Source organism: Periophthalmus magnuspinnatus, chromosome 6 (assembly GCF_009829125.3).
Source record: "Periophthalmus magnuspinnatus isolate fPerMag1 chromosome 6, fPerMag1.2.pri, whole genome shotgun sequence".
Classification (NCBI taxonomy): domain Eukaryota; kingdom Metazoa; phylum Chordata; class Actinopteri; order Gobiiformes; family Gobiidae; genus Periophthalmus; species Periophthalmus magnuspinnatus.
The window spans coordinates 15,519,918-15,545,942 of NC_047131.1; the positions used below are offsets into that span (position 1 = coordinate 15,519,918).

At 37.7% G+C, this 26,025-nt stretch overlaps 1 protein-coding gene across 3 annotated transcripts in view; it reads left to right on the plus strand.

Annotated features, from left to right (window-relative positions):
- The window catches only part of frmd4a (FERM domain containing 4A), a 107,743-nt gene that overhangs the window by 66,181 nt on the left and 15,537 nt on the right, over positions 1 to 26,025 (plus strand). For 2 of the 3 annotated variants that reach the window (XM_055222728.1, XM_055222727.1), the window contains exons 5-16: positions 5,064 to 5,153; positions 7,233 to 7,274; positions 7,533 to 7,565; positions 9,227 to 9,310; positions 10,237 to 10,302; positions 10,377 to 10,434; positions 11,332 to 11,418; positions 17,892 to 17,968; positions 21,108 to 21,249; positions 21,653 to 21,794; positions 23,549 to 23,682; positions 24,095 to 24,217. In XM_055222728.1, the coding sequence (XP_055078703.1) occupies positions 5,064 to 5,153; positions 7,233 to 7,274; positions 7,533 to 7,565; positions 9,227 to 9,310; positions 10,237 to 10,302; positions 10,377 to 10,434; positions 11,332 to 11,418; positions 17,892 to 17,968; positions 21,108 to 21,249; positions 21,653 to 21,794; positions 23,549 to 23,682; positions 24,095 to 24,217 (1,078 nt within the window). Of the gene's footprint in view, positions 1 to 5,063; positions 5,154 to 7,232; positions 7,275 to 7,532; positions 7,566 to 9,226; positions 9,311 to 10,236; positions 10,303 to 10,376; positions 10,435 to 11,331; positions 11,419 to 17,891; positions 17,969 to 21,107; positions 21,250 to 21,652; positions 21,795 to 23,548; positions 23,683 to 24,094; positions 24,218 to 26,025 lie in introns of those variants that run through there. The other variant, XM_033968007.2, reaches the window with a different exon arrangement.

Consider the following 26,025-nt stretch of genomic DNA (forward strand, 5'->3'; position numbering starts at 1 on the left):
GCACTTCCTGATTCTCTGACAATAAAACACTTTATGATTAGATGCAAACAGTACACAGTAGACCTTAAGAGTTGCTTATACATTATATCTGTACTGGGACAAGACGCATTTTGCTCAAATACATGGGGAAAAAATGGGGTACAGAGTCTTTATCCAAATCTTTTGTTGCTATTTACTATACAAACTTCAAAGTGGTATTTTCCAGCTAAATTCTTTCCTTGAGGGAGTGCTCCATCATAACTCCATATTAAAGCAAATTAGAAACACCAGTAGTCTCATTGGTCCTCGTCATTCTCATTCTTAACAGTTTAATATACTTTCTGTGACCCGGAGGGCAATAAAACACATAGTTCTATTATTGCATTACATTTGTCCAAACCAAATTTCCCTGCCCTCTGATAGGTTTTTAAAACTTGCTTTGTACCTGGTCTTTTGTATGATTTTTAAAATAGAACATCAGATAGCATATGCAGTCTTTGTGAGCCATATTTAGGTACAATAGAACTATAGAGTACACGTTGGGTATGGTGTGTACAAGGGGAAGTGTATTTTTAGGACTTGATTTTGGTGGTTCAAATTTGAATCATGTCTTAGTCAAAAGCAGACAGGATTTTAAACTAGGGCCACTTCAATTGATAACCTTTAGGTTGAAAAATAAATCTTAAAATAGATCATGTGAAATGTAATCTGTTGCATTATTTTAAATATTACATTGTCCATTTTATGAAGAACCTGTTAACTAGGGCTGCAGGTAATATCACAAGTATCTATATCGCAATATTCACTGATGTAATAATCGTTTTTTTGCATTTAAACAAAAATAATTAAATATTTTTTTGAAAGTGAAATGCACAAAAAGGCAGATTTTACTCACTTGGGTTGGTCATAGTTTAGTCTCAGTTAAGTTTTTTTTTGACACAGTTTGATTAGTAAATGAAGGTATGCACATGTTTTGTTTTAGTTTAACTGAGCTTATTAAGGCAAATATAACCAAAATATCATGATATCGTATCGTCAAATGTCTCACAATAATATTGTGGGCTATCACAACATATCAGATTATAAGCTCCTTTGCTTAAATGCATTGTTTTATCATAGCAACAGCTAAATTAACAAAGTGAACTACATCGACCATCATCCTTTTCAGTGCACACAGCATGAAGAAATGTCTTTTATTGATATATTGCAGTGGGGGTGTTCTATGTGTATCTATTGTGGAATTTTCAGCAGTTACCATGGTGACAAAATACACACATTAGCAAACACTGTCAAAAATGAGGCTGTATTTAAATATTCCAATACAAATTGTTATCACAATACTAAACATAGCTATCAAATATCACATCTGTTTCTCATATCGTGCAGCCCTACAGTCAACCTGCTGCCTCTCTGCCTTGTAGCTCAATCTGCTCAGTGCAATATATTTACTGTGTAATGTCCCTGTCAAATAAATACATAAATAAATCCAATTAATATATAAACAAGTGTTGCAATATGACAAAAAAAACAGACCTTTGTTTTTATAATGCCCGTGTTTAGGAAAATACATGGGTTGTTAAATATAATATGCAGAAGGTAATGAATGGATCTGTATTTTGTTGTGTATTCCCTGTGTAAACTATCCCAGGAGGTTTTAAACTGTTTATTTAATTTTAGGGAGAAAACAACATATTCAAATATGTACAAGACGGTCCATTTTCTCCTTCGTGGTCCAATCTGTCACCTCGATCTCTTGAAATGTCAGCACCCCTCACCCCCCACTATCATGATCTGAAAACCACCAAGAAGAACAAAGCCTAAAGGACAAATTGTGAATATTGTGAATAATTGTGAAAAATCTGAATGTGATTTTTTTTAATGTTGAAATAAAAATTGCAATCAAATCCAAAATGCTATTTGAATATCCATAGGGAATATAATGTGGTCTTATTCTGTCTAAAGCAGCTAACCCTGTAGTTTAGATCTCTACAAACATGTTCTGAAATGCCCCTGTGTGTCAGATGCCCTCCCTCTCCTTTCTTTCTCTCTTTCTTCTCTCTAATTCTCTCGTCTTTACCCCCCTCTCTCCTCTCTCTCTCTCCGTTTCTTTCTCTGTGTGTGTGCTCGTCCGCTCTCTGTTTTTCTCTACTTTTTCTCTCACTGTCCTCTTTCTCTCTCCCCTCTCTGGATTTACCACACCCTTTCCCTCTCCGCTTTATCCCCCTCTGTATCCCTCTCTCCTCTCTTTCTTCATTTCTCTCTGTGTGCTCCCCCAGCTGTCTCTCTCTTTCTCTACTCTTTACTTTAACATCTCGCCCCTCTCTCATTCTCTTCTTTCCCTCTCTGTTTTACCCCCGTATCCCTCTCTTCTCTCTCTCTGTGTCTGCTCTCTCTGTTTCTCTACTGTCCACTTTTCTCTTTATCTCTTTCTCACTTCTCTTGATTCATCTCGCTCCCGTCTCTCATTCTCTCCTGCTTACCTCTCTTCTTTACCCCCTGTATCCCTCTCTCTGTTTCTCTGTGTGTGCTCCCCTTGCTCTCCCTCTTTCTCAACACTTTGTTTCTCTCTCTCTTTATGTCTCTCTCACCTCTCTGCTTTACCTCCCCCCCTTCATATCCTTCTCATCTCTCTCACTGTCTGTTTGTCTCTCTCTGCGTGCTCCCCCTGCTCTGTCTCTTTCTCTACCTTCTCTTTATCTGTCACCTCTCTGGATTTATCTCACTCCTCCCTCTCTCTCTCCTCTTTCCCTCTACACTTTCTCTGTTTCTCTGTGTGTACTCTCCCACTCTCTTTCTATACTTTTTCTCCCCCTCTCTCTCGATCTACTTCCCTGTGATCGTGTGTAGAGGTTTAAAATACTATAGTGTAGTTTTGGCCATGTGGTCCCTCTCCTCTGTGTAATGAAATGCTCATATTGACGACACCTCTGCCCTCTCTGTAGCTCGATGGCTAACACGATTTAAACCCGCCGTATTGATCCTCGTACGATTGTGTTCACTCAATACCAGCTCCCAATCATACAGCCGTCGATACGCATCATCTGCACGCGATCAGTGGGACCAGGACAGGGTTAGCATTCAGCGGTGAAGGGGTTAAGGTGGGAATGCATCATTGATAAGAGAGCGAGGAGTGTCGTGAATGGGTTCTTATAAATATACATAATTATTTGGAATTTGTTGCTCAGATATAACAAGCTTAGGGTAATTGAACTTAATGTAATACGTATATTAAAGACGACGTGTTGTGCTTGTGTCTGCTGCATAGTTATAATCTATGAGACCCGTGGATCTGTAATCATTTGGACTTTTTAAATCACGATATTCATCTAAAACAAAATTAATACAAGAAACAAGCCCGTTGATTTCAGGGTTAGAAAAAGGAGCTGCCCAATGGGAGCTGATGTTGCCGTAAACGTCATCACAACAAAGAGCTGTGTAGCCCGTCCTGTGGATAGCTGCAGGTCACTCTTTTTTTCATTTGTGCTAAAATGACTACGCAACTCTGCTGAATCGTACGTGTATCACCAATTAAGAAAATAAAACTGGAGAATGAAGTAAGCACAGAGCAGTGGGAGTGTCCCAGTAGCAGTGGAAACAGGGGAGATCAGAGCAATGACGTCTTGAATAGAGGAAAATAAAGATTACTCAAACAACTCTAAACAACTTCGAGAGGGTAAAAGAGAAGGAGAAACAATAACATGGTTAAAATCTCTGAAAAGTGAATTTTGCAGAATATGTCGGCTTTAATACTGATGTGTGGCAGATTATGTATTTTTCCACAATACCTAGAAAACTGATCAAACAGATTAAAATGTACAAATTATCTGGATGTTTATTTTCTTATACTGCAAATGCTTGGACAAAATGGATTTCAGAGTGATAAAGATCTATCATCGTAGCAATTAGCAATTCAAATCATAAGCACAAATCCTCAAGATATCACTTAACAGGAAGCTTAAAGGTAGAAATACCCTCTTCCTTTAGTTCAGCACATATTGGCAATTCTAGAGCTAAAATCATTCAAATAGTTATAGTGAAGGTGTATGAATTTTTAAAGACAATGGAGCTCTTCCTGTATTACCACATGACATCACAAGGTGGAACAGAGTGCTTTCAGTTTTCAGAGCTCAGATATGCAGGATCTGTGTGTTAAACATGTGTGAATGAAACAAAACACAACTCCAGATATGTTTTTGATGGGGAAACAACATTATAACATAGATCATAAAATACCGCAATATAGGCACTTTAAAGCAGTGAAAAGTGCAGTCTTACTATCAGTATTACTATATGCTGTAATACTCCATAGACTTCTGCATACGATGTTTCTAATGTGGGCTTCCATTCACCAGAGGACACACTACAATGAGGAGCTTCCCTTTAGCTCTGTCTGTTCACACAGCTAAATTTAGCCTCTTATTATGTTAGCTGCGCCAGAAGTGGGTTACTGGGCTGCCTCCTCTCTCTCCCCCTCATTCTCTCTTCCCCTCTCCTCTGGTTTTGTATCTCTTTCCCCCTCTCTTTCTTTCTCTCTCTCTATATCTCTGTTCCCCTTCTCTATCTTCTCTCTCCTCTCTTTTCTCTCTCTCTACTCCTCTTCTCTCCCCCTCTTTCCCAATTTCTCTCTTTCTGTCCCTCCTCTCTCCCCTGTCTTCTGTCTCTTTTTCTCTCCTCTTTTTCATTTTATATTGCTCATCTCTCAGCCCTCCTCTTTTCTTTCTCTCCCCTCTTCCCCTATTCTATTTCCCCTCACTTCCCTCTTTCCCTCTGTCTTCCTCTGTCTTCCTCTCTCTCCTCTCTCTGTCCCCCCCTCCTTTTATCTCCTCTCCCCCCCTCCTCTCTTCTTTCTACTTGTACTAGTGTATATAGGTGCTGATAATGCAGGAGCAGCAGACATTGTGTGAAGTGCAGTGTGAGCAGATCTACTGTCCTGTGTCAGTGTGAGGGACACAAGCAGAGCAGGACAGTCCACAGCACTGTGGACTCTCCTGCCCCCCTATGGATACTTTGGTCATTGCACACTGTCATTATGAAGATTTATTGTGAATTTATCCCACTAAAGTTCTTGTCTCTTCTTCTCTCAGGTTCTACATAGAGAGTATCTCCTACCTGAAGGACAATGCAACCATTGAGCTGTTTTTCCTCAACGCCAAGAACATCATTTATAAGGCACTTACTCATTGATATTTTGCATTTACATCACGCTGGGAGTGTTCTACATGTATGTGTATGGCAGAATGTCCAGCAGTTACCAGGCACAGGATGCACACATTAGCAAACATTGCCAAAACAGTTTAAGATAATCTGAAAACTCAAAAAACAAAACAAAAAAACAAATACAAAATGGATTTGAAAAACACATTTACAGGAGCCTGTGATCAGTACAAGCACTCTAGGTTCTGTTTAAGTGTTTGATGTTCAACAAAAAAAGATGAGAGTGACTAATTGAAAAAAAAACCTGTTAATGCTAGTGCTAGCTAGCTTATGAATGTAGTGTTATGTGTAAGAGACTTGTTCAGCAAAACTCATCTCACCTGTTGTAGTTCCAACCAAGTTGGTGCCTTTTGGTCAGATTGTGTAAAAACTAAACTCAGATTAAAGTCTAACAAAGCCTCTGACAGATTAGTGCCAACAGTGAACATCAAACCCTAAGGACTGTTGATGACATCAGCTGAAAAGTATCATAGTATAATAGGTAAAATTATTTCTCTACAGACATTTCTGGGTAGTAAAATGATAAGGATTACCAACATAGAGAACTACAATAAATACCCTTTGGTCACACTGTTCAATTTTCAGATTTTTGTGGCTCTGAATTTTGCATCTCTAATCATCAGTTTTTGTAAAGTAGGAATGTATTCATATTTTGTCAGAACAATTAAATTAACCTTGCAGCTGGATAACAATTTAGAAATTTTAAAATTCTGTAGTTCTGTAGTTGCAGTCACTGTTACTGTCAGTAGGTGGCGAACTAACATTGAGTAAGTAGAACGTAAACAGATGGTGTATACTGTGTATTCTCATATAAAAGTGGCACTTAAATCTAGTTTACTTTGTGTTTAAAAAAAACTTTCTGACATTTTATTTTGTGAAGGCTCTTGTACCATAATTTTAACAATAAACAATGGTGCATACACAAAATTAAAACTGCATTGTGTAACCTCAACTTTTTCTCTACGGACATGTTATTACTTTACTTGGTATGTTTCACAGTATGGCATTAAATCTTTCTATCATCATGAAGACCAAACCAGGCTAATTTACAGGTCAGATCTGTGGAGTGGCAACCCCGTTCACAGTCAAAATGCCTCTTTTTTGAGCAATAAAACCACCTGTAATTGAATAAATGTAAGATAGATCTGTTTAATGTCATACTGTGGAACATTTCAATCAGAGCCATGACCAGAGATGACATTTCCATAGAAACAAGAAACTGAAGGATCCCTAACCCAAAAGTTACATGGTGCACCTTAAAGGAAAAAATCATTAGCATATTACAGTATGAGTATGAGACAGAGAGAAATGTAATATTACATATAGTATTTCAGTTATATGTTTGTATACCCTTAGCCAGAAAAGGAAAAAAATACACAAAATCCAAAGTCAGAAAAGCACAACCTATGTTAAAATAAAATCAAGCGTATCTTTAAATACGCTTGATTATTTAAAACACACAGACATAGACTTTAACCTGGTGCTGGTGTAATGTAAAGCCCAGCTGACTGCGGTGTGCACAGTGGGTGGTACACAGCTCAGTGGGGGTTTCTCTGTGCAGTACTTGATCCTATGTCTGATCTCCAGGTCAATTATGATCCTATGGAGGACATTCTTCACATACCTGACCTACTCCTCTGCCCATCTACCCATACGCCCCCTCCTCACTCCCTTTACCCCTCCAGAACAAGCGATCTCATTCATAGGGCCTATAGAAAAGCATTACAGCCAAAACAACTTCAATTTCAAAGTTCACACAATGGTAGGGACTTTCTATAAAAGTATAGTGTGAGTTAAAATGGATGAAATTAAGATTTATTGGAGTTCATTGGAGTAATTTCAATGTACATCTTTAGTTTAGTTTTTTGTTGTTGTTTTTTTTTCTTACCACATGCCAGTTTTTAAAAGTTTATCTTATTTTGTATTTTGCTGGCAATGGAAAATAAAAAACAGTTGACAGTTTGTTTTGTTTTTTTGCAATCGGTCTTGATTTTTATGCTTTCCTAATGTTATTTCCTAACATTCTTTCTTATAGGAACTATTGAAGTGGAGAGTGAAGTCGTCTTTGAATTGGCTTCTTACTATTCTACAAGTAAGTGCCCGTATGATACCTGTGAGCATAAATCATAAAGTTATATTGGTCAGAGAATATATTAGAACTACCATGTCATTATGTCGTATAGTATTTGTAATCAGCCTCATGTATTACCAAGGTTTTCTTTCCGTGTTTTTGAGTGGGTTGGAGATCGCAGGTGCATTAGGGGGTAGAGTAACTGGCCTAGAGAGAGACCTTGGATTCCAGACTATATATATGATAATGTAAATGTGTTTTTCCTTGCTGTGTTTCAGGAGGCCAAAGGAGATTTCACCAGGTAAGCCCAATTTTCCATAACATTTTATTTCATCCATACAAAAAGGTAGCTCATGTTTACAAACTATAGTAAAATAAAGGCATTTGTCAACTTCTCTTCAAAAACATACCCAGTTATTTTTGCTGGAACTTTTGAACAGAAATACACTCACAATTTGAAGGTGTGTAAACTTATTATAGACATTAAGCTTTAAAGGTTATATGCTAGTGTCAGCACAATGGAAAAAGCATATCCTGCCATATGGTTTTGCTTACATCTGGAAGGGCACCCAGCTTAAAAACATCAGTCAGATAATTATGCTTTACTTGAATGAATTAGATTGGAATATCTCCACCTGTAAGGCCTGAAAAACACAGCAAATTTATTAATGCAGCCTCATGAACAACATATAAATTGTAGTTTTTCATATTACACGAAGTTATCAAGATCAATTTCCATTCTCTCTTTATCTTCGCACTACCTCCACTCTAATTCAAAGATAAAGCTTCCTGTGAGTTTGTCCCAGTACATACCAGTACAGTACATAGCCTGTCCCCTAATGCCCCCTTCCCATTGTCCACTGGGCCTGATAACATGCTACAGCCTCTGAGCTCATTTCCGCCTGTGAGACCAGCAAATATCCTGCTCCGGCCAGGAATGTGACACTACCAAGAGACATTCCTCATTCTGCCCCTCCCCCATCCCGGCTTCCTTTACTCCAAAATACAACAATACTCCACAATAGATTTACCTTCCACAGTTCTGCGTACACCTTTAAGTCTACAACTGATGAAATGTAAAATGTAATTAAGATTTATTGTGACATATATAATCATAATTTGGTATAAAATTGACACCCTAAATTGCTAATTTTATCTTAATTATAGTAAAATATTAGATTTTTTTTCCTTTTTTTTGTTTTGTTATTTAGAGTTGTATGCAGGGGCCAAATGAATATGACAGAACTTGAAGGATTAAGATAGACCTTCTGATAACTCAATATGTATTTTACTACTACAACAACTACAGTACTGCATTTAAGTATGACCCTACAAACATTACTTTGCAATTGCATCATAGACTTTTAGATATTTCAATACATTTTAGCTTCTAAGTTTGTGATAATTATAGTTTATTATACTAGCGATAGCATCTTTATTAGTGGTAAGACTGCCATAGTAGTTGTAGTAGTAATAATGTCACTTGTGGTATTAATACTAATAGAAATAGTTGTAGTTGTGGTAGTAGAAAACATTTGTTGAAAAGTACTATTACACGTATTCATTTAGTCCAAGGTTTATCGCTTTAGCACATTGTATAAACTAAATTTCAAAAGTTCTGTACAGAATAGCTATGTAAAACTAACATTTAACACATTTCAAACAATAAACCATATATATATATAATCAAATAAATAAAAATTGTACACACAAGAAGACTTAAAACAATTCCACTTTACTATTTTTCTATCTCCACGTGTTTTCAAGACCTACAAACATTCCTATTTCCTGCTTCGCGTGCATGTTTATTTTTCCCTCCCAGCCCTTTGCCGTTCTGTTAAATAATAGTAACTGTCTATTTATGCATGACACACATTGCCTGTTCCAGCTCATTCACCTACAGCAGAGAAGTCCAGTCTGTTTTTGTACTTTTGAGCATGTCTTGTGGTTTGTCCTTCCCAGTAATGATGCAACGCGGGCCGACCTGAAAAAACTGCCTGCCCTGCCCACCCAGGCCCTCAAGGAGCACCCGTCTCTGGCATACTGGTGAGAAGTCATCATCACTCACTACGTTTACATGTATGCCAGGAAGTTCGATTGAGGTGTTGTGAATCATATCTCAAACATATTAATAACACATTTGGAGAAGCCCATATGCACTTGGATACCCGCTGCATGTAACAGTGCAGATGAGGAGAGGCATTCAACCGCACAGGATAAGAAACAGCCAGGCAAATGTTTGGATGTGTGCCACTGGATGTGTTTTAGTAGTAGAGAAATTTCAATCCCTGCATTGCGAACTAGCATAATGTTTCTTCATAGTTTGGTCCTCTAGTCATCTGCTTGTCTTTATGGAGTTATGGAATTCATCTATTTATCTGCATTCATCCCCAACACAGAGGTGGCTTTATTGAGCAAAAATACCTTGAAAAACATGCATTCTTACAATAAGCGCGGTCACCTCTCCACAAATCTGACCTGTCACTGGCCCGGTAATGTCACCTGCTTATCCAGATGGAAATAGAAAAGTTTAATGCCATGCTGTTGAACATTTCAGATGAAGCAGAAACACCTCTATGAAGTCTAGCTGGTGGCGTATCTTATACCTGAAAAGTTTCATACTGCACCATTAAACTGTATAGTAGCAGTACTTTATGTTGATACTTTGATGCTAACTGAAGGCTCTGCTTTGTCTGAAACTCTGATACTCAAGTTAGACTTTAATCTGAGCTTTGTTTTAACACAATCTGACCCGAAAAACTGACTTAGCTGAACTACAAAGGTGAGCTCATTTGTGCTGTTAAATAGGTGCCTCTCAAATAATGTAACAGATACAAGCTAGCTAGCATTAGCCGACTGTTTTTAAATTAGTCAATCTCACCTTTTTTGTTGAAAATCTACACCTGAACAAGACCATGAATTTAAATGTATTTACATGTCACATGTATTTAAGTCATACTTTTCTTCTCCAGTGAGGATCGGGTCATCGAGCACTATAAGAAGTTGAATGGGCAGTCCAGGGGGCAGGCCATAGTAAAGTAAGTACATACATATGATAATACTATAGGAAGACTTTAGTCCTAGTACTTATATGTCTGTGTGTTCCTCACAGTTACATGAGCATCGTGGAGTCCCTGCCCACATATGGAGTACATTACTATGCTGTAAAGGTACGGCTTATTACTGCTTTTTCTTTCAAATGGGCAAATTACTACCTCCTGTACCATGGGTTTGGGGATTTGTCTTATATTATAGGGTTGTTAGGTAGGACTACACTGTGCAAATCGATTTTATATGACTCAGTAGTAATTAAGTTAAAGGTAGATGGTGGAAGGTAAAATGTAAATGTTTATTGTTAATAGATTGATTTTGTTATGCGATTGAATGCATTAGTGTTGCACAATACTCAAATTTCAAACTCTATTTCAATAGTAACAAATGGACTCAATACCGATTGCGATACGAACATGATAGTAAAACACTCTTTATTTAGATAGTAGAATGTGATTTTCAACATTAAATTGTAGTACTTTTATATTACCATGTGGCCTTATACTTGTTCTGATGCAGCTCAAGATCATTCTAAAGATATTCAGGAAAGCTTCATTTCTGTCCTGTGAATGTGACTTTTTTAGGATTGATACCTGCTTTATATTTAGTTTTGAGGATAGTTTAAGTGTCAATTAGTATCTGATTTTTGATACAACCCTGGAATGCATACAAAAAAAATCTGTTTTTTCATTGATAAAGGCTCAACAATTGTGGATACTTTAAGTGAAAAAAATATTAGCTTAGTCAAAGTATTGATTTCAGTTGATTCATGCAAGTTCAAGTAATTCTGTATTTTCCTTGCATTTCCTGCAAATCTCTCTTTTCCTCTACCCCCATCCCTGCCCTCACCATTGTTCAAAAACAAAACAAACATACATGTTATAGCTTCATACTAAATACCCCCAAAAATCATAACATGTCTTCTTTAATATCAATTTAAAACTCATTATATGTGCAGTACTGTTTACAGTTATATTTATTATATTTTGTTGACAGTGTTATTGTTGTTGATTCAGGACAAGCAGGGCATCCCATGGTGGCTGGGCTTGAGCTATAAGGGCATCTTCCAGTACGACTACCAGGACAAAGTCAAACCCAGGAAGGTAAGAAGCTACTCTCAGTCCCAAGTCTCATTCAAAGGTTTCTTCATTTATTGTTTTTTTAGTAAAATGATTAACCTGTTCTTAAAATGACTATATAAAAAGACTATTATACTACTATAAAAATAAGTAGAAAGTGTAACCAAAAATGTACAAAAGCAATATTATAATGACTTCAAAATAATATCAATATTAAGAAGTAGGTCACACATTTTTCAGCTCTGCATCTTCAATTGAAACCAGGATGGGCTTCTATGAGTTTTCATCAAAGGGTGGTGAAACATTAGCGGTATTGCCACAGTGATTAATAATTCAGAACAAAATTATATGCTAAATGTTGCATATAACAGGAAGCCAAAACTTATGAATACTATCTGTTTGCGTCATGTTGACAATGGCCATGTTGCTAGTTTCTCATCTCAAAATGATTCAGTGCTCATTTTTTCCAACAAAGGGCAGCAGACAGATAATCCAGCATTCTCTAACTAAAGTAAAACTGCAGGTGCTTTAAAGGAACATGATTTCTATAGATTATTTCAAGTTAGAAAAATGCTAAATACTTATTTCATAGGGGCCCACAACTATTTTTAAACATCATAAAAAGTAAACAGTTATGGGAAAGTTATGGGACTTTCCTTGATTCCCATGTAAACTGAGCAGGCCAGACCTTTGTATTGGAATGTGTAGCGTCCCGGTGGCATGCATGTAAACCCCATACTTCCAGTCCATACTTCCAATCCACGGTCATCTCCCCTGACCTCTAACCCCTGATCTCTGGCTGTGTGTAAAGTTGTGCTTTGTGGCTTTTGGCCTTGTCTCAATGAGTGTTTATCGACCGCGTCCTTTGGCACTTGCTCATCCATAACTGCAGTTCCAGTAAAAACGCCGTCTTCTTTTTAAACTCTACTTCCTTGTGCTCACTTCCTGTCGGGCCGCAGACTTCCTGTTTGTAAGACAGTGCTCAGAGTGAGACTGGATGAGTGTAATGACTGTCCAGGTTCCATATTTGTTGTTGTATCTTAGTATAAGTATATGAATGTACTGGATATGTATGAAAACATGCTCTATTTTAGCACCTAGTTTTTCACAACACTTGGATTAAGTTTTTGACATGGGACATAAAGTTCTTCTCAATAATTAATAAGTCCTCACTTTTTAGAAGACCAACATGGCATTCCTGTGTAGATCGTGTGTAGATTGCCTAAATGTCTGGGCTATACTGCCTATATTCTTACTCATAATTTGGTTAATTGTTATAATCAGAATGCCTGAAATTAGAATTGGTGACTTGGCATTTTTGAGTACGAGTATGAAAATGCTATTAGCAGTGCATACTTCTGTTGTACTCATTGGCAGTGTCGGCATTTCAACAAGTGATTCATAGTTTGAGATTTTTCAGTTAACAGTTAAAACACTATTTAAATGTAGCCTTTTATTGCACCATATTTTATTATTTTTTTGGAGCACAAACAATAATCATTGCCATTTACCCTCCAAAAATAGTCAACATTTCTTCCTCCAATGTTTTGATTTACATGCTTTTACAGACATGGAATTGGCTTAGAACACACCCAAGCTGATCTTCAACCATTACAAATTATTGAATCTTCATTAAAATTCATTTAATTGCACAGTTCTAATTACAATACAGTACATGTGTTGCTGTAGTAGGTTAACACTAGTGACTAGCGAAGCATAACTCAGCCTATGTGTCATTGGCCTGGTCTTTATTACCTCTAATCCTTAAATTCTCTCTCACTTCCTCCTTACCCTTTAAAACTCTGTATGTAAATGTGGAAACAAATCCTGCTGTTTTCTTAGATGGTTTAGTCTAGCCAGAAGAAGCAGCTCTCCTCACAGTAATCAGTCAGGGTCCTGTTAATCACAAAGCAGAGGAAGACAGTTTGTAGATTATAAAATGAGTCAGGGCCCCCGTCATTTAGAGTCATCATTCAGTTTGTCATCTCTATTAGTCATTAAGGTGGAGACTATCTTGGAATACTTGCCGAATTTGTCATTCCTGTACAATGGTTTATGGCAAGTTTCAAGTATGTTAAAATAGGCACGATGGTTGGTATGTAAACATTTAGTCTGTTACAATACATTGACTTGGGTAAAGTTTATGAATTGTATAGTTTGAACAAAAATTTGGACATTTTTATATTTTAAGGTACATTTTTGCCCAAATGTGTTGCCTATGTAAAAGTTTAGCAGTATGAAAAAGCACAATCTAAATCTTACTAAAGCATTAAAGCTACGGTATGTAACTTTCTGGAGCTGTTAAAACCATACTTTGGAACATTCTCCATAGAAATACATATGTTTTATGCCTCCCTCCTCCAGGCCAAATAATAGTCAGGTTTGTGGAGATTCAAGCCCACTCACAGTAGGAACACATGCTTCTATTTTTTGGCTAAAAGGTTACATATTGTGACTTTAACATAAATCTAATACTTACAACACTCTACTTTCACTTCATTATTTCCATGACGACTTTATTTTAAACCCCTAAATTACTATTATTAATTCAAATAGTAGTTTTGGGTGGTCATCGTAGCTAGGTGTGTCACATGGTTAAGTAGTGTATTAAATGAGTCCAAGACTGCTCCTTCCAGTTTAAATGCAGTCTTCACTCCTCCTCAGTCGTAGTGTTCAAATCCCTCCCCGCAGCTCCAGACCACATGCTCATTTGTGGTGTGGGCTTTACAGGGAAGCCACACAGGATTTTAGTGCCTTGTTAGTGGCTTTCAGACCCACATTATTGGGACAATGTTGTTGAATGACTAACTTAAAGTAGACATGATGCTAAATTGACTTTGAGATTTTAACCATGATATAATTTTGTTAACGCATAAAAATCATACCTTTTTCTTTTATACGTGCATTGAGTAATCCTATTTGATGAGGTTTTCTTCATCTGAACAGACATAAACACTTGGTGTCAACCTATACAAGCATTTAAACCAGGAAGTGACCTTCACCTTCAACACTGCAGATCTGACCATTCCAGTGCTTACATTTCTGTCCTAAGTCTTTCAATACAAAACATGTATCTGCTAGCATCATGTGAATTGTAGCTGGCAAAAAAAAAAAAGTTTAATGTTGGCATTTTGATATTATTGCGTATTGCGTATACTATTATACTGTTTAGGTAAATTTAAACAAAAATGTGTAAGCTTTTACTGAATAGTCAAAACTGTGTCAAAATAAAAATTTCACAGCATCTAAACCAAAAACAAAAAAATTATAACTTAGGAGTAAATAGATAGATAATTAAATGACGGCTAAAATCAGATTAGTAACATTTGAATTAAGAAAGTTAAATCTCTGTGTTAGCCTTAAAGCCACAGGATGTAAATGTCACCCAAAACCAGTGTAATGTATAAAAGTGTAAAAATATGAATCCTTAATGTGAGTGGGCTTGCATCTCCACAGACCTGACTCTTATTTGGCCTAGAGAAGAACCTCCTTGTGCTTGTTTCCATGGAAATATTGTTCCTTTGACTATAATATTCCACAGTATGGCATATAACCTTTCTATCTCCATGGAGAACAGCCCAAAGTATGGTTTTAACTTTATATTTCTATGGAATCACACAGGTGATGTGCCGTATCCAGAAAGTTACATACTGGACTTTAACCATAGCATTATCACAATATCATCATATTTAGCTTCTTGCAATGTTGACATTGTGCTAGCCAATATTATGTACGTGTTAGAACACATCCCCCATTGTGAACACAAAGACTTACATCCAAACTTTCAAATATCATTGTTTGATAATTCTCCTCTAAATCATTGTTGGAGTACAAACAACAGGAAGTCCCCTTGGCGCAGCTCCGTGACTGGGCTGGCGCAGTGCAGGCCTCCACCCAACAGTTAAAACAATGCTGTCTGCGCCTTCATGCCCAAATCAAGCACTTTTACTGATATAGTATTTTATTCTTACCACAGTCCCCAGAGCCCTCCCACCCTGTCTGCGACACATGTGACCTTTTTAGATGTGTACTTAGACCTTTGGGAAATTATTGCAGGAATCTATTTAAAGTTGGTGTATTTTGGGTCTGTTTATGCCCAATCATTTAGCAGTCAACAAAAGAAACTGGCGGTGGTAAGGAAGAGAAGATAGAGAGGCTGAGGAGGTTGATGGTTCTGCTGCTGTGTAATATTTGAAGCAAGGGTCTTCTATATAGTGATATTTCCAGACTTTTAACTTTATAGGATATACTTTTTTTTTTTACTTTTTTTTAATAATCTGATCAAAAAGTCTTTCAATTTTCTACTTTCTGGCTGAATTTAAATTCTAGCTTCAGTGGTTGGTCAAAGGTTATCCCTCAAGCCGTCTGCATACATGTGGACAGCTTCACCAGTCCGTGCCTGAATCTAGTTAAGCAGAATCAGCTTTACAATCTCCTACTCCTTATCTAGCCCACTTGATATTTTTAGCACCACGCTACATTAACATTTCACACCCCATTGAGAATACGTACACTACGGCTAGCAGCTTTGATAGCAGCCCTCTCATTTGTCTTTGCCTGTCACACACATACGTAGTTGGAGCTGTATTTTTAGTTCTCTCCAGCTGATGTGTTGGAAATAGCACTTACTCCATGTTTAGATAGAATGCATAGACCAGGCATGGTACAATACTGACATACTAAAATACTGCTCATGCCAGTAATATGAGCTGGCGACACTTAGAGACTGAAGGACACATTGGTAGAATACCTGGTCTGTTGTAAGTTAACCATTCACAGCTAGGGTGGAATGTGCAAAATATTATAATACTAGGGCTTTGGATTTAGCCTCATCACTCCATACTCCATAGTGGTAAGATACTACTGACCTGGGGTAGACTGATAGAAATGAGGCTGCCAATCTGGACCACTGGCACGTCCGACCACAACCAGTCACTCACATGCCACATTTACACTAGGCAAGGTGGAAAAGGACACAACAAGAGTGTTCAGTAGAGCTACTGCTGTCAGATGTATGAGTGTGTATGAGAGAATTTCTTTCTGCTTTGTTTTAATGTTTTCACACATTTACTGGTCTTTTACTGTCATTTTGGCAACAACCTGATTGCTATTTTTTTTTTCTTTTAAAAACTACATCCTTTGCTAGCTAGTTAATCCAGGCATTCTCTGCAGAATTTGAAGAACATTTCCATACAAATGCATTATTTTAGAATATAAAACATACAATACTTATACAATGATGTCCCAAAGTAGGCTATATAATGTTTCTTTACAACCACAGCAGTACAATTAGAGAAAGAAATGCATCTACCTGTTAACATCGTGTTGACAATAACCCAGTTGCTAGTTTACACATTCAAATCTCATTTTTGTTTGATCAAATTTTTTCTTGGAATATATAAAAACTCTGTGAAAATTATGCATTTAAACGGTTAGTAAATGTTAGAAAGCAGAACTGAGTTAAGTCTGACTTCATAAGTAAAATGGCTAACTTTGATGATTCTGGTCAAATACGATTGTTTTTGTTCCTATTTCTAAGAATAAACTCTGTTAAATTGACACATTTTGATATCAATATATTTAAGCCTAGAAATACTTGTGGCTACAGCTGACAAAGGACAAAATTAAACATGTTAAGAGAGTTAAACGGGTTCATTTTAAAAGTGCCAAATCGGACCGGGTGCCAAATCGAGCTGTAAAACAACATCCTTTGCGAACAGGGGTGTTCAACCGTTTAATCCAAGTCAAATTTGAAACACTTTTTTCCATAGATATGCATTATTTTTAGACTAAAACCAAAGTAGGCTACATAACTACAACCACAGATTACAACTAGACAAAGTTAATTTGAATGCATGCTTTATTACAGTATATAAAAGGCCTTGTATTTAGTTATGTTAAAACTATACCATATGTATTTCCATTTGCAATTTCATACCATCAGTATCTTAACTATTCTTTATACTCAACTCACAGAACACAACCCAAGCGTACTTCAAATACCTTACCCCATAAAAAAAACAACTTAAACTTTCTTCACCTTGACCCTTCCTACACCCACACCTCCAGACCACAGCGGCCCGAGCAGGAAGCATGTCCCCCCAGGAAAGAGGAGGGGTCACCGGGTAGGGGAGGCTCCAGGCTAACCCCCCTCTCTCCTCCCTTCTCTCTCCCCTACATTCTCCTCTCTCTCAGTGCTTAACAAAGCTACGGCAGGAAACCTAACTTTTACACACATGGACACAGATGGTCAACACCCAACGCTAGCTCACAACTTTTCCTTTTAGCCTGTGAGGAATTTCGCTAGCTACATCTCCGGGAAAAAACTTTGCTTGCTTTGGGATCTATTAAGTTGAAAATTCCTGAAGAGGACAGTTAAAAATTGGAAATTCTATCTTTTCGAGTTGTCATCTGAAAGCATTTAAACAATCGTGGATGGGAGCAGAGTGGATTTGATTGGGAGAGTCTGTGGATTTAAAAATTTGTGTGTCTCTCAGGTGTTCCAATGGCGGCAGTTGGAGAACCTCTACTTCAGAGAAAAGAAATTCTCAGTGGAAGTTCATGACCCCAGGAGGTACGTTCACACTTCATCACAATTGTACGTGTGTGTGTGTGTGTGTGTGTGTGTGTGTGTACCAATACTAATTGGTACTTAAACTAGTCTTGAAACTAGATACTCATTTGAGCAGGTATTGATACTAAACAGGTCACATTCACAGAACAGAAATGAACCTTTCCTGAATATAAGACCACACAGACAATTATACTCCTATGGACCACTATGGAACCTACTTGGACGAGTGTTGGATTACACAGATATAAGGCCACATGGTAATATAAAAGAAAGTGCTATGATTTAATGTTGAAAATTACATTCTATTGTCTAAAGCAGGGGTGCTCAGACTTTTTCAGTATGTGAGCTACTTTTAAAATGATTGTGTCTGAAAGATCTACCACCTAATACAAAAATGTTAAACATATATTTATTTGTAAATGTATTATGAATTCTTACATGTACAGTGCATTTTCATGTACCTTGAACAACGTCATGAGATAATACTGCACAACACAATTGAACTTCTTACATGTTCATAATTACTTGAACGATGATTACTGCTCTGATGACTTGCACTGAATGGAAATCAGTGAGGGATGCATAGTTCGGGCAGTAGCTTCTGACAGCCAGGAGTAAAATTGCATTTTTCGTTTGAAAGCGATAACAGAGCTAATCATGTTGATTACGGTTTTTGTCTTTTTTTATAGCCATAAAATCATGTTAAACGAAGTATCAGAATTTACTGAATTTTTTCACACAACTACTTCTATTTTACACATCCATCCGTATTTTTTCTTTTATGCATCGAATAAATGACTGGGAAAATCCCCACAGCCCCCGCGCTCTCATTCGTCACCTTCGAGGGACAACAGAGGCAGATTACCGTAATGATTGTAAAATATTTAGATAGCCCCATGTCTCCACTTTGAGACGCCGTTTGAATTTACATGAGAGCACGACTGGTTGCGGAGTTACGCTGCTGGAAAGTCCGTAACCCGCTCTATCGGCGACGATAGGATCTGATGCTATAGGGTTAAGCTAACTCACGCTTGTTTATGCGTGTGCAGCGCCCATGATGTGACCTAGAGTCAGGTGTAATCTGACTGGTTGTCCTGTATATTAGTCACGTGACTGGATGGATGTGGTCTAGCCAAAATGCCTTCGCGATCGACTGGTAGATCGCGATCGAAGTAATGAACACCCCTGGTCTAAAGAAAGAGTGTTTTTAATTATCATTGTGGTATTGGAATCTGCATCAAATATCAAGTACATTGCATAGTATCGAAATCGAGTTTGAAATTTTAGTATTGCAACAACAGTACTTTAGATGTTGTTTATGTCCTGCTTTGTTGGAAGTTAAAATGTGTTTTATTGTGGTACTAAGTTTGAAAAGCTTGACAATCACTGTTGAGAATCTGTGGCCACATGGCCAAGAACTGTTTTTATTTTAATATAATCATATATACATAATTGCAGTGTATATGCCTGTGTGTATATCATATTTATGATGGTTATGTGTTGTCACGATACTAAAATTTCAAACTCAGTTTTGGTACCAGAGAATAACTGAATTTGATAACCATGTGATAAAAGCTCTTTTTTTAGACAATACACAAAATAATAGTATTTGTTGTTAGGTCTTACACTAGTTCAGGTAAAACTCAAGTTGAAATTGTTCAGAAAAGATCAAATTTTATCCAGTTATGTTATAGTTTTTTTCAGAATTGATACTTGCTTAAATGGGTATCTAGTTTCGATAATAATACTTTTGACAACCCTACTATGTATAATATGTCTATGCTGTACCATTACCATTTCTATTCCACTGCTGCTGTTGTGTACTTTACTGTTGAAGCTTAAATCAATGGCAAAGTTAGAAATAGGAAAGGTTAATTTCTGTTCTGTGAATGTGACATTTCTAGTAATGATATCTGATCAAATGAGTATCTAGTTTCAGTACTAATTTTAGTATTGATTAGTATCTGATTTTTGATACTCGACAATCCTACTCATGAAACCTCACAGCTTTACAGAAATAGTTGGTTTGTCAAATAGATAAACAGACTAGATGGAAAATTGTGCCTTTCTAGTGGGGCATATTATTAGCATGTCCCAGTGCAGCCTAAAATAAGCTAGCTCCAGGACCAACACATGCTAACTGCCCATCAGGATCTATGGATCATTGGCCTGTCTCATATTGTTTTAGCTTGAGGCATACGTCAGTGTTTTTCTGTAGGAAGAAAGGGTGGCAGGGACAAAGCAGAGAGCAGCAGTGTTTTCTCCAAAGGAAGCTGTCATCCTGTTAGCTGGAAGGTCGCTATGGTGACAGATGTAAACAATGGGAACTTCGTGTGTGGCGAGTCTAAAGTGTGCTATCAGCCTGAGCCGCAGCAGTTGTTTCATTTACAAAGTGGTGAAGTGGAGAGCTCAACAGTGCTCGTGACAAATGCAGTCATGTTTTGAAATCATGTAGGCCTTATGTTGGCATTGGTCACTTTTATTTCAGCTTGAATGTGTGATGTCAGAAGATCAGGGTTAGGAGAGGGTGAGATGGAGGGAGGTTGTGGCACATTGCTAAATGGCAGGAAGTAGTTTAGCTAAGTGATTAATGAGGGGCCAATTTAGCAGGTGTATGCATTATATCATAATCTAATGATCTGCTGATCATGGACCGTAACAGTCCACATGGAAGCCCGCTGAGGTTCATCTGAGTACATTTCTCATTCATGTTTTCATCAACTTTTTAAAAACTTAAAATTGTAAAAGTTTAAAAGCATGACAGAAATTAAACATCTATGAGTTTAGCCTCAGCTAAGTGTCTTTCTAACGTTGCCATTAATTTAAGCTTCATTACAAGTCATTATTCATTTAATTCTAAAGCAAATTATGTTTCATATCCCTCTTATGCCCATTAGTTACCACAAAACTTATCAGCCGCTAGCAAGCTTTTAAAATTCAATGTTTTTTGGAAAGGCAACGTGAAAAATGAATGGTAGATTTACTTTACCTCTACTTTACTAACGTCATAGTGGGCAATCTCTGTTTATCTGCATTGCAATAATTACTTGCAACTTATATATACCAAAAACGGACACAGAACATATAAGTGCACCTGTATTAAATGGAAAACTGTACTTTTGCTCATGTTCTTCCTCAGCCGTGCGTCGGTGACCCGCAGGACGTTCGGCCACAGTGGTATCGCGGTGCACACCTGGTACGCCTGCCCCGCCCTCATCAAGTCCATCTGGGCCATGGCTATCAGCCAGCACCAGTTCTACCTGGACCGCAAGCAGAGCAAGGTCAGTGTCAGAAAACCTCAGTCACATGTACTGTTAAAGGTGCACTATGTCACTTTTCTGGTGTCATCTGCTTGTTGCCTGGAATATTCCACAGCTGCTCAGCTGCTTGTTTCCATGGAGATAGATAGATTTAATACCATATAGTGGAAAATTTGTCCAATGTGAGAAAATAAAGGTTTATCTTATCTTATCTTATTCTTGGCAAAGGAATAACATCTCCATGGATACAAAGCAGGTGGTGAGCCTCTACTAGAAAATATTACATAATGCACCTTTAACTCCAGACATGCATTGTTAATTGATAGAAGGTTCTTTGATTCATATTTGTTCTTGTTTGAAAGAAAGAATTATAACGTACAGCTAATCCCACTATAAAGTTTTTTGTTTTTCAATGTCTCCCCAGTCTAAAATCCACGCAGCGCGCAGCTTGAGTGAAATCGCCATAGACCTCACAGAAACCGGAACACTGAAGACGTCCAAACTGGCCAACATGGGCAGTAAGGGCAAGATCATTAGCGGCAGCAGTGGAAGTCTGCTGTCCTCAGGTCAGTCCACTCAACTCTCATCCAGTTAGGCATTAGTACGGTTGTCAAACGTATCAAAAATCACATACTACTCAATACTAAAACTAATATCGAAACTAGATACCAAGTAATAGGCCAAAATTTTAGCTTTCATCAAGAGCTTTAGTGTCATTTTGAGCTTTATCAGAACAAATATAAGACCTCATTGTAAGATAAAGAACATACTATTATTTTGTGTATGAATATTACATACTATTACTAAAAAAGGAGCATCATTGTTTAAATGTTAGTATGTGACTACTATCATTATGCATTATGCCTTCCTATAATAAACCAGTCACACAGGGATTTTGGTAGTTTTTTATTAATGAGGTGTTTTGCACAGGGACTCATTCATAGTGTTTTAGTGAGACATGAACTGGATATATTTTGGTTGTTAGTAAAAAATAATCACTCCACAGCTCCACTGTCGACTCCACTGGCCAAAGTAATAAAGACATACCGGTATATATATTACAAAAAGTCTGAAGTAGCTTTTAAAGGGCCCATATTACACTATTTTCTAATCTATGTTATAATGTTGTTTCCTCATCAAAGACATAGCTGTAGTTTTGTTTCATTCACATGTTTAACACAAACTGTGGATATTTAGGCTGAGTTCTTCTTTCAAACTGAAAACGATATGTTCCACATACATGTTCTTCCATACAGGAAGTTTGTTTTTAAACTCCAAAAGTATTCCCACTCATATGCTTGTCCATGGCCAGTCCCTCCCCAGACCAGACCCCTGTCTCTAAATTTAGCGAGAGGAGGAATGAAAAGGCCAAAGGTGTGTGGATTACTCACTGGCCTTTAAACAAGTCTTATCTCAACAATAACAATACGTCTGGTGATCTCTGTGTGAACTACAGGGGGAATATGCCATTGTATGTGACAGCTGGGTGAAGGAAGGCTGAAAATGGGCTCAATTAAGATGAAGACCAAAAACTTATGTTTGTTAATGGGGGGAAGCAATTTTTTAATTTTTTTATTTTAGGTTTCTGCAATGTTATAACATTGTTCCCTTATCAGAAACATGCCTGAAGAAGATTTATATATGTCATCCATGAAGTTTCAGTACACGACAACTTTACAAACGTGATGCGATGTGCAGTTGTTTCATTAGCAGGACGCACGCTGATTGTGTTGTGATAGGGCTCTGAAGGGGGAGTGAGGGCGAGGAGAGGAAAACATGCATGTTAATACGCTGTTTTCAGCAAATATAGCATTTTTTAAAACAATAAAAGGTAACATGGGGATCTAAATATGTTATGTGTTAGCAGTTAATACCTCATGAAAGTAAAATACGCCCTCTTTAAACTCCAGGAACAAACAAATCAGTCAGTATTTTTACATTTAACAGTATGTAAGTGATAGGCTAGGATAGGAGACAACTTTATTTAGCCCTCTGTTATCTAGACTTCTTAAGCCTTACGTTTATCTTTATTATGGCAAACGTTTTTTTCTGTCACACAGTATCACATGTAGAACAATACAGACCTATAGACAGGAGAATATGTGAGAGGGGGTGTGTTACAAACATAACACTTTCCATCACAGGTCCTTGGAGCGTCACTCACTTTGTCCTAAACTGGCCTCACAAATCTGGTCCTCACATGTACACTCTGACTGCTTATCTGAACAGGCCATGCACTTCCCTGTAAACATCCTGAGAGAGCTGTATACATTCTCCATGTGCTGTACTACTGTCACTCATCCTTCTCTATGTTTCTCAGGCTCCCAGGAGTCGGACAGCTCGCAGACAGCTAAGAAGGACATGCTAGCAGCTCTGAGGGCCCGACAGGAGGCGCTAGAGGAGACGCTTAAGCAGAGAATAGAGGAGCTCAAGAGCATCTGCATCAGGGAGGCGGTAAGGGGAATTATTAAGTAACACCGGTTCACAATTTGTTGATTCACTGATTGATTAATAGATTCACAAATCCAAATGTAGCTTGTAGTATTAAAGGAACTGTATGTAGCCTGCTCTCTTACATTTTCAAAATGTATTATAGTCACAGCTGAGCCTGGGTTGCCAGTGCCTTAACCTGCAGATAGAGGACACATATATGTTTTTCTCATTCTCAGTATATGGACAGACCATGCCTCATGTGAAAGCTCAGAACCCTCAGAATTCACTGACAGAGCTGCAGAGGCTGCAGTGAAAGCTATATTTGATTTGAACATGTTCACTTTGTATGTGAGGATACAGTTATGTCATGAAACTTAAAATCAAAACCTTACATAATTTCCTCCAACTTCCCTGCTCTTCTGAACTGCTGCAGGAGCTGACAGGAAAGCTTCCTAAAGAGTACCCTCTGGATGCTGGAGAGGAGCCACCCACAATCCGGCGTAAGATCGGGACGGCCTTCAAACTGGATGAGCAGAAGATTCTGCCCAAAGGAGAGGTGAGCAGTAGTATTTTGAGACTATTACTCTTACATTTCTGTTTTAAAGTAGGACGGTTCAAGAAACTTGACCCTCCTTTGTTTACGCCAGTGGTTCTCAAATAGTGGGGCGCGCCCCCCTGGGGAGGCGTGGTGAGATACCGGGGGGGTGCGTATGACTCTGCGTATGACACTGTAGATACTGTAGACAGCGCGTACGCAGCAAAGAACAGGAGAGAGGGAACAGATCGTGACACAGAACAGTGAACAAGAGACACTTTTGATAAAGAGACACTATGGAAAACATTTTAACAGGGATGAAAAGAAAGGCGGATATAGACGAAGGTAATGAGACGAAAAGTAAGATGAGGAAGTCTGATGAAGAGTATGGAGCACTGGGCTTCACCGTGACTCCGGTGGGACAAGAGGACAGACCGGTGTCTGCTGTGGCAGTGGACAGTATGAAGCCAAATAAGTTAAGACACCACCTCATTACACCTCAGTCACGCTGATAAGACGCTGGAGTTTTTTCAGCGTAAACGTGCCAAATATTAACAACAATCATCGCGCTTTGTGAATGTCACTTAAACCAGCAAGCACTGAACATCATATAAGGTGGCGTACCAAATTGCTAAATAGCTTGTTTTAATTTTATATTTATTTAATTTGAATGTATTCATTTGATGTTTATTTAATTTATTTTATTTTATATTTAATTAAATTTCATGATATTTTATTTTATTTTTTGAGTATCAAATGGTTCAATCAGTTGTTCCAAAAATATGTATAGTTCAAATAAGGATAAAATAAAAAAAAGAATAATAATTATTATTATTATTATTTAATAATAATCGCAGGGGCCCCCGAAATGTTTTCTTCTTCATAGGGGGGGCATGATAGAAAATAATTGAGAAGCACTGGTTTACACCGAGGAGTTGGCATTCCATTCTGTAATACTGAAGACTTTATGTGAGGATGTAAAACTTTTGTAACCTGCTTGTCTCCATAGATATGATATTGCATGCCTAGAATGTTCCACAGTATGGCATTTAACTTATCTACATTGAGACAAGCAAGTGACACCATCAGGTTAAGTGACAGGCCAGGTAGTGTTGAGGCAAGCCTGCACACTGTAAGAATACATGTAAAAACAATTGTGCATTTTGCTAATACACAAAAGATTACACATTAAGTTGTAGTGTATTGTTTTGTATCATGCTTTTGTATATTTATGGAGAATTTATGTGGAAGCATGGATGACATAGGCTTGTGGGCTGAGCATTGCACAGAATCTTACAGCTAACCATAATTAGGGTTTAAATAAGGCCCAGGAGAGATATCTAGATTACTCAAACATGCATGGATGACATCTAAAACACTTTTCAGGCATGTTTTTGATGAGGGAACAATTATATTATAAAATGGTGGAAATTTCCCAAAAAATCTATTCTGCTAAATACGCCCTTAAAGTATTAAAAATCACCACTATCACCACAAAACCTCCATCGATTCTTTTACCTTCTTCTATTGCTCTGTTGTGCCACACTGTATTTAAAATGCACTGCACCTAAATATAGATCTGTGCTCAGTGCCAATAGGAAGTGGTGATAGTGGTAGTGCACACGTGTGAGCCTGAGGTTTAGCTCTGACTGAACACAATCCAGAAGACAATTTAACCGCAAAGAAGTGCAGTGTAAGCAGAAAGCCCTACACCTACAGGTCTGCTGCTCCTAAAGACCACCACACAGTAAAACACAGGAAACCAACAGGCACAGAAATGTTTAGTGGGAGAGATTCCAAAGAGCTGACAAGTCCCAACACAAGTGAAT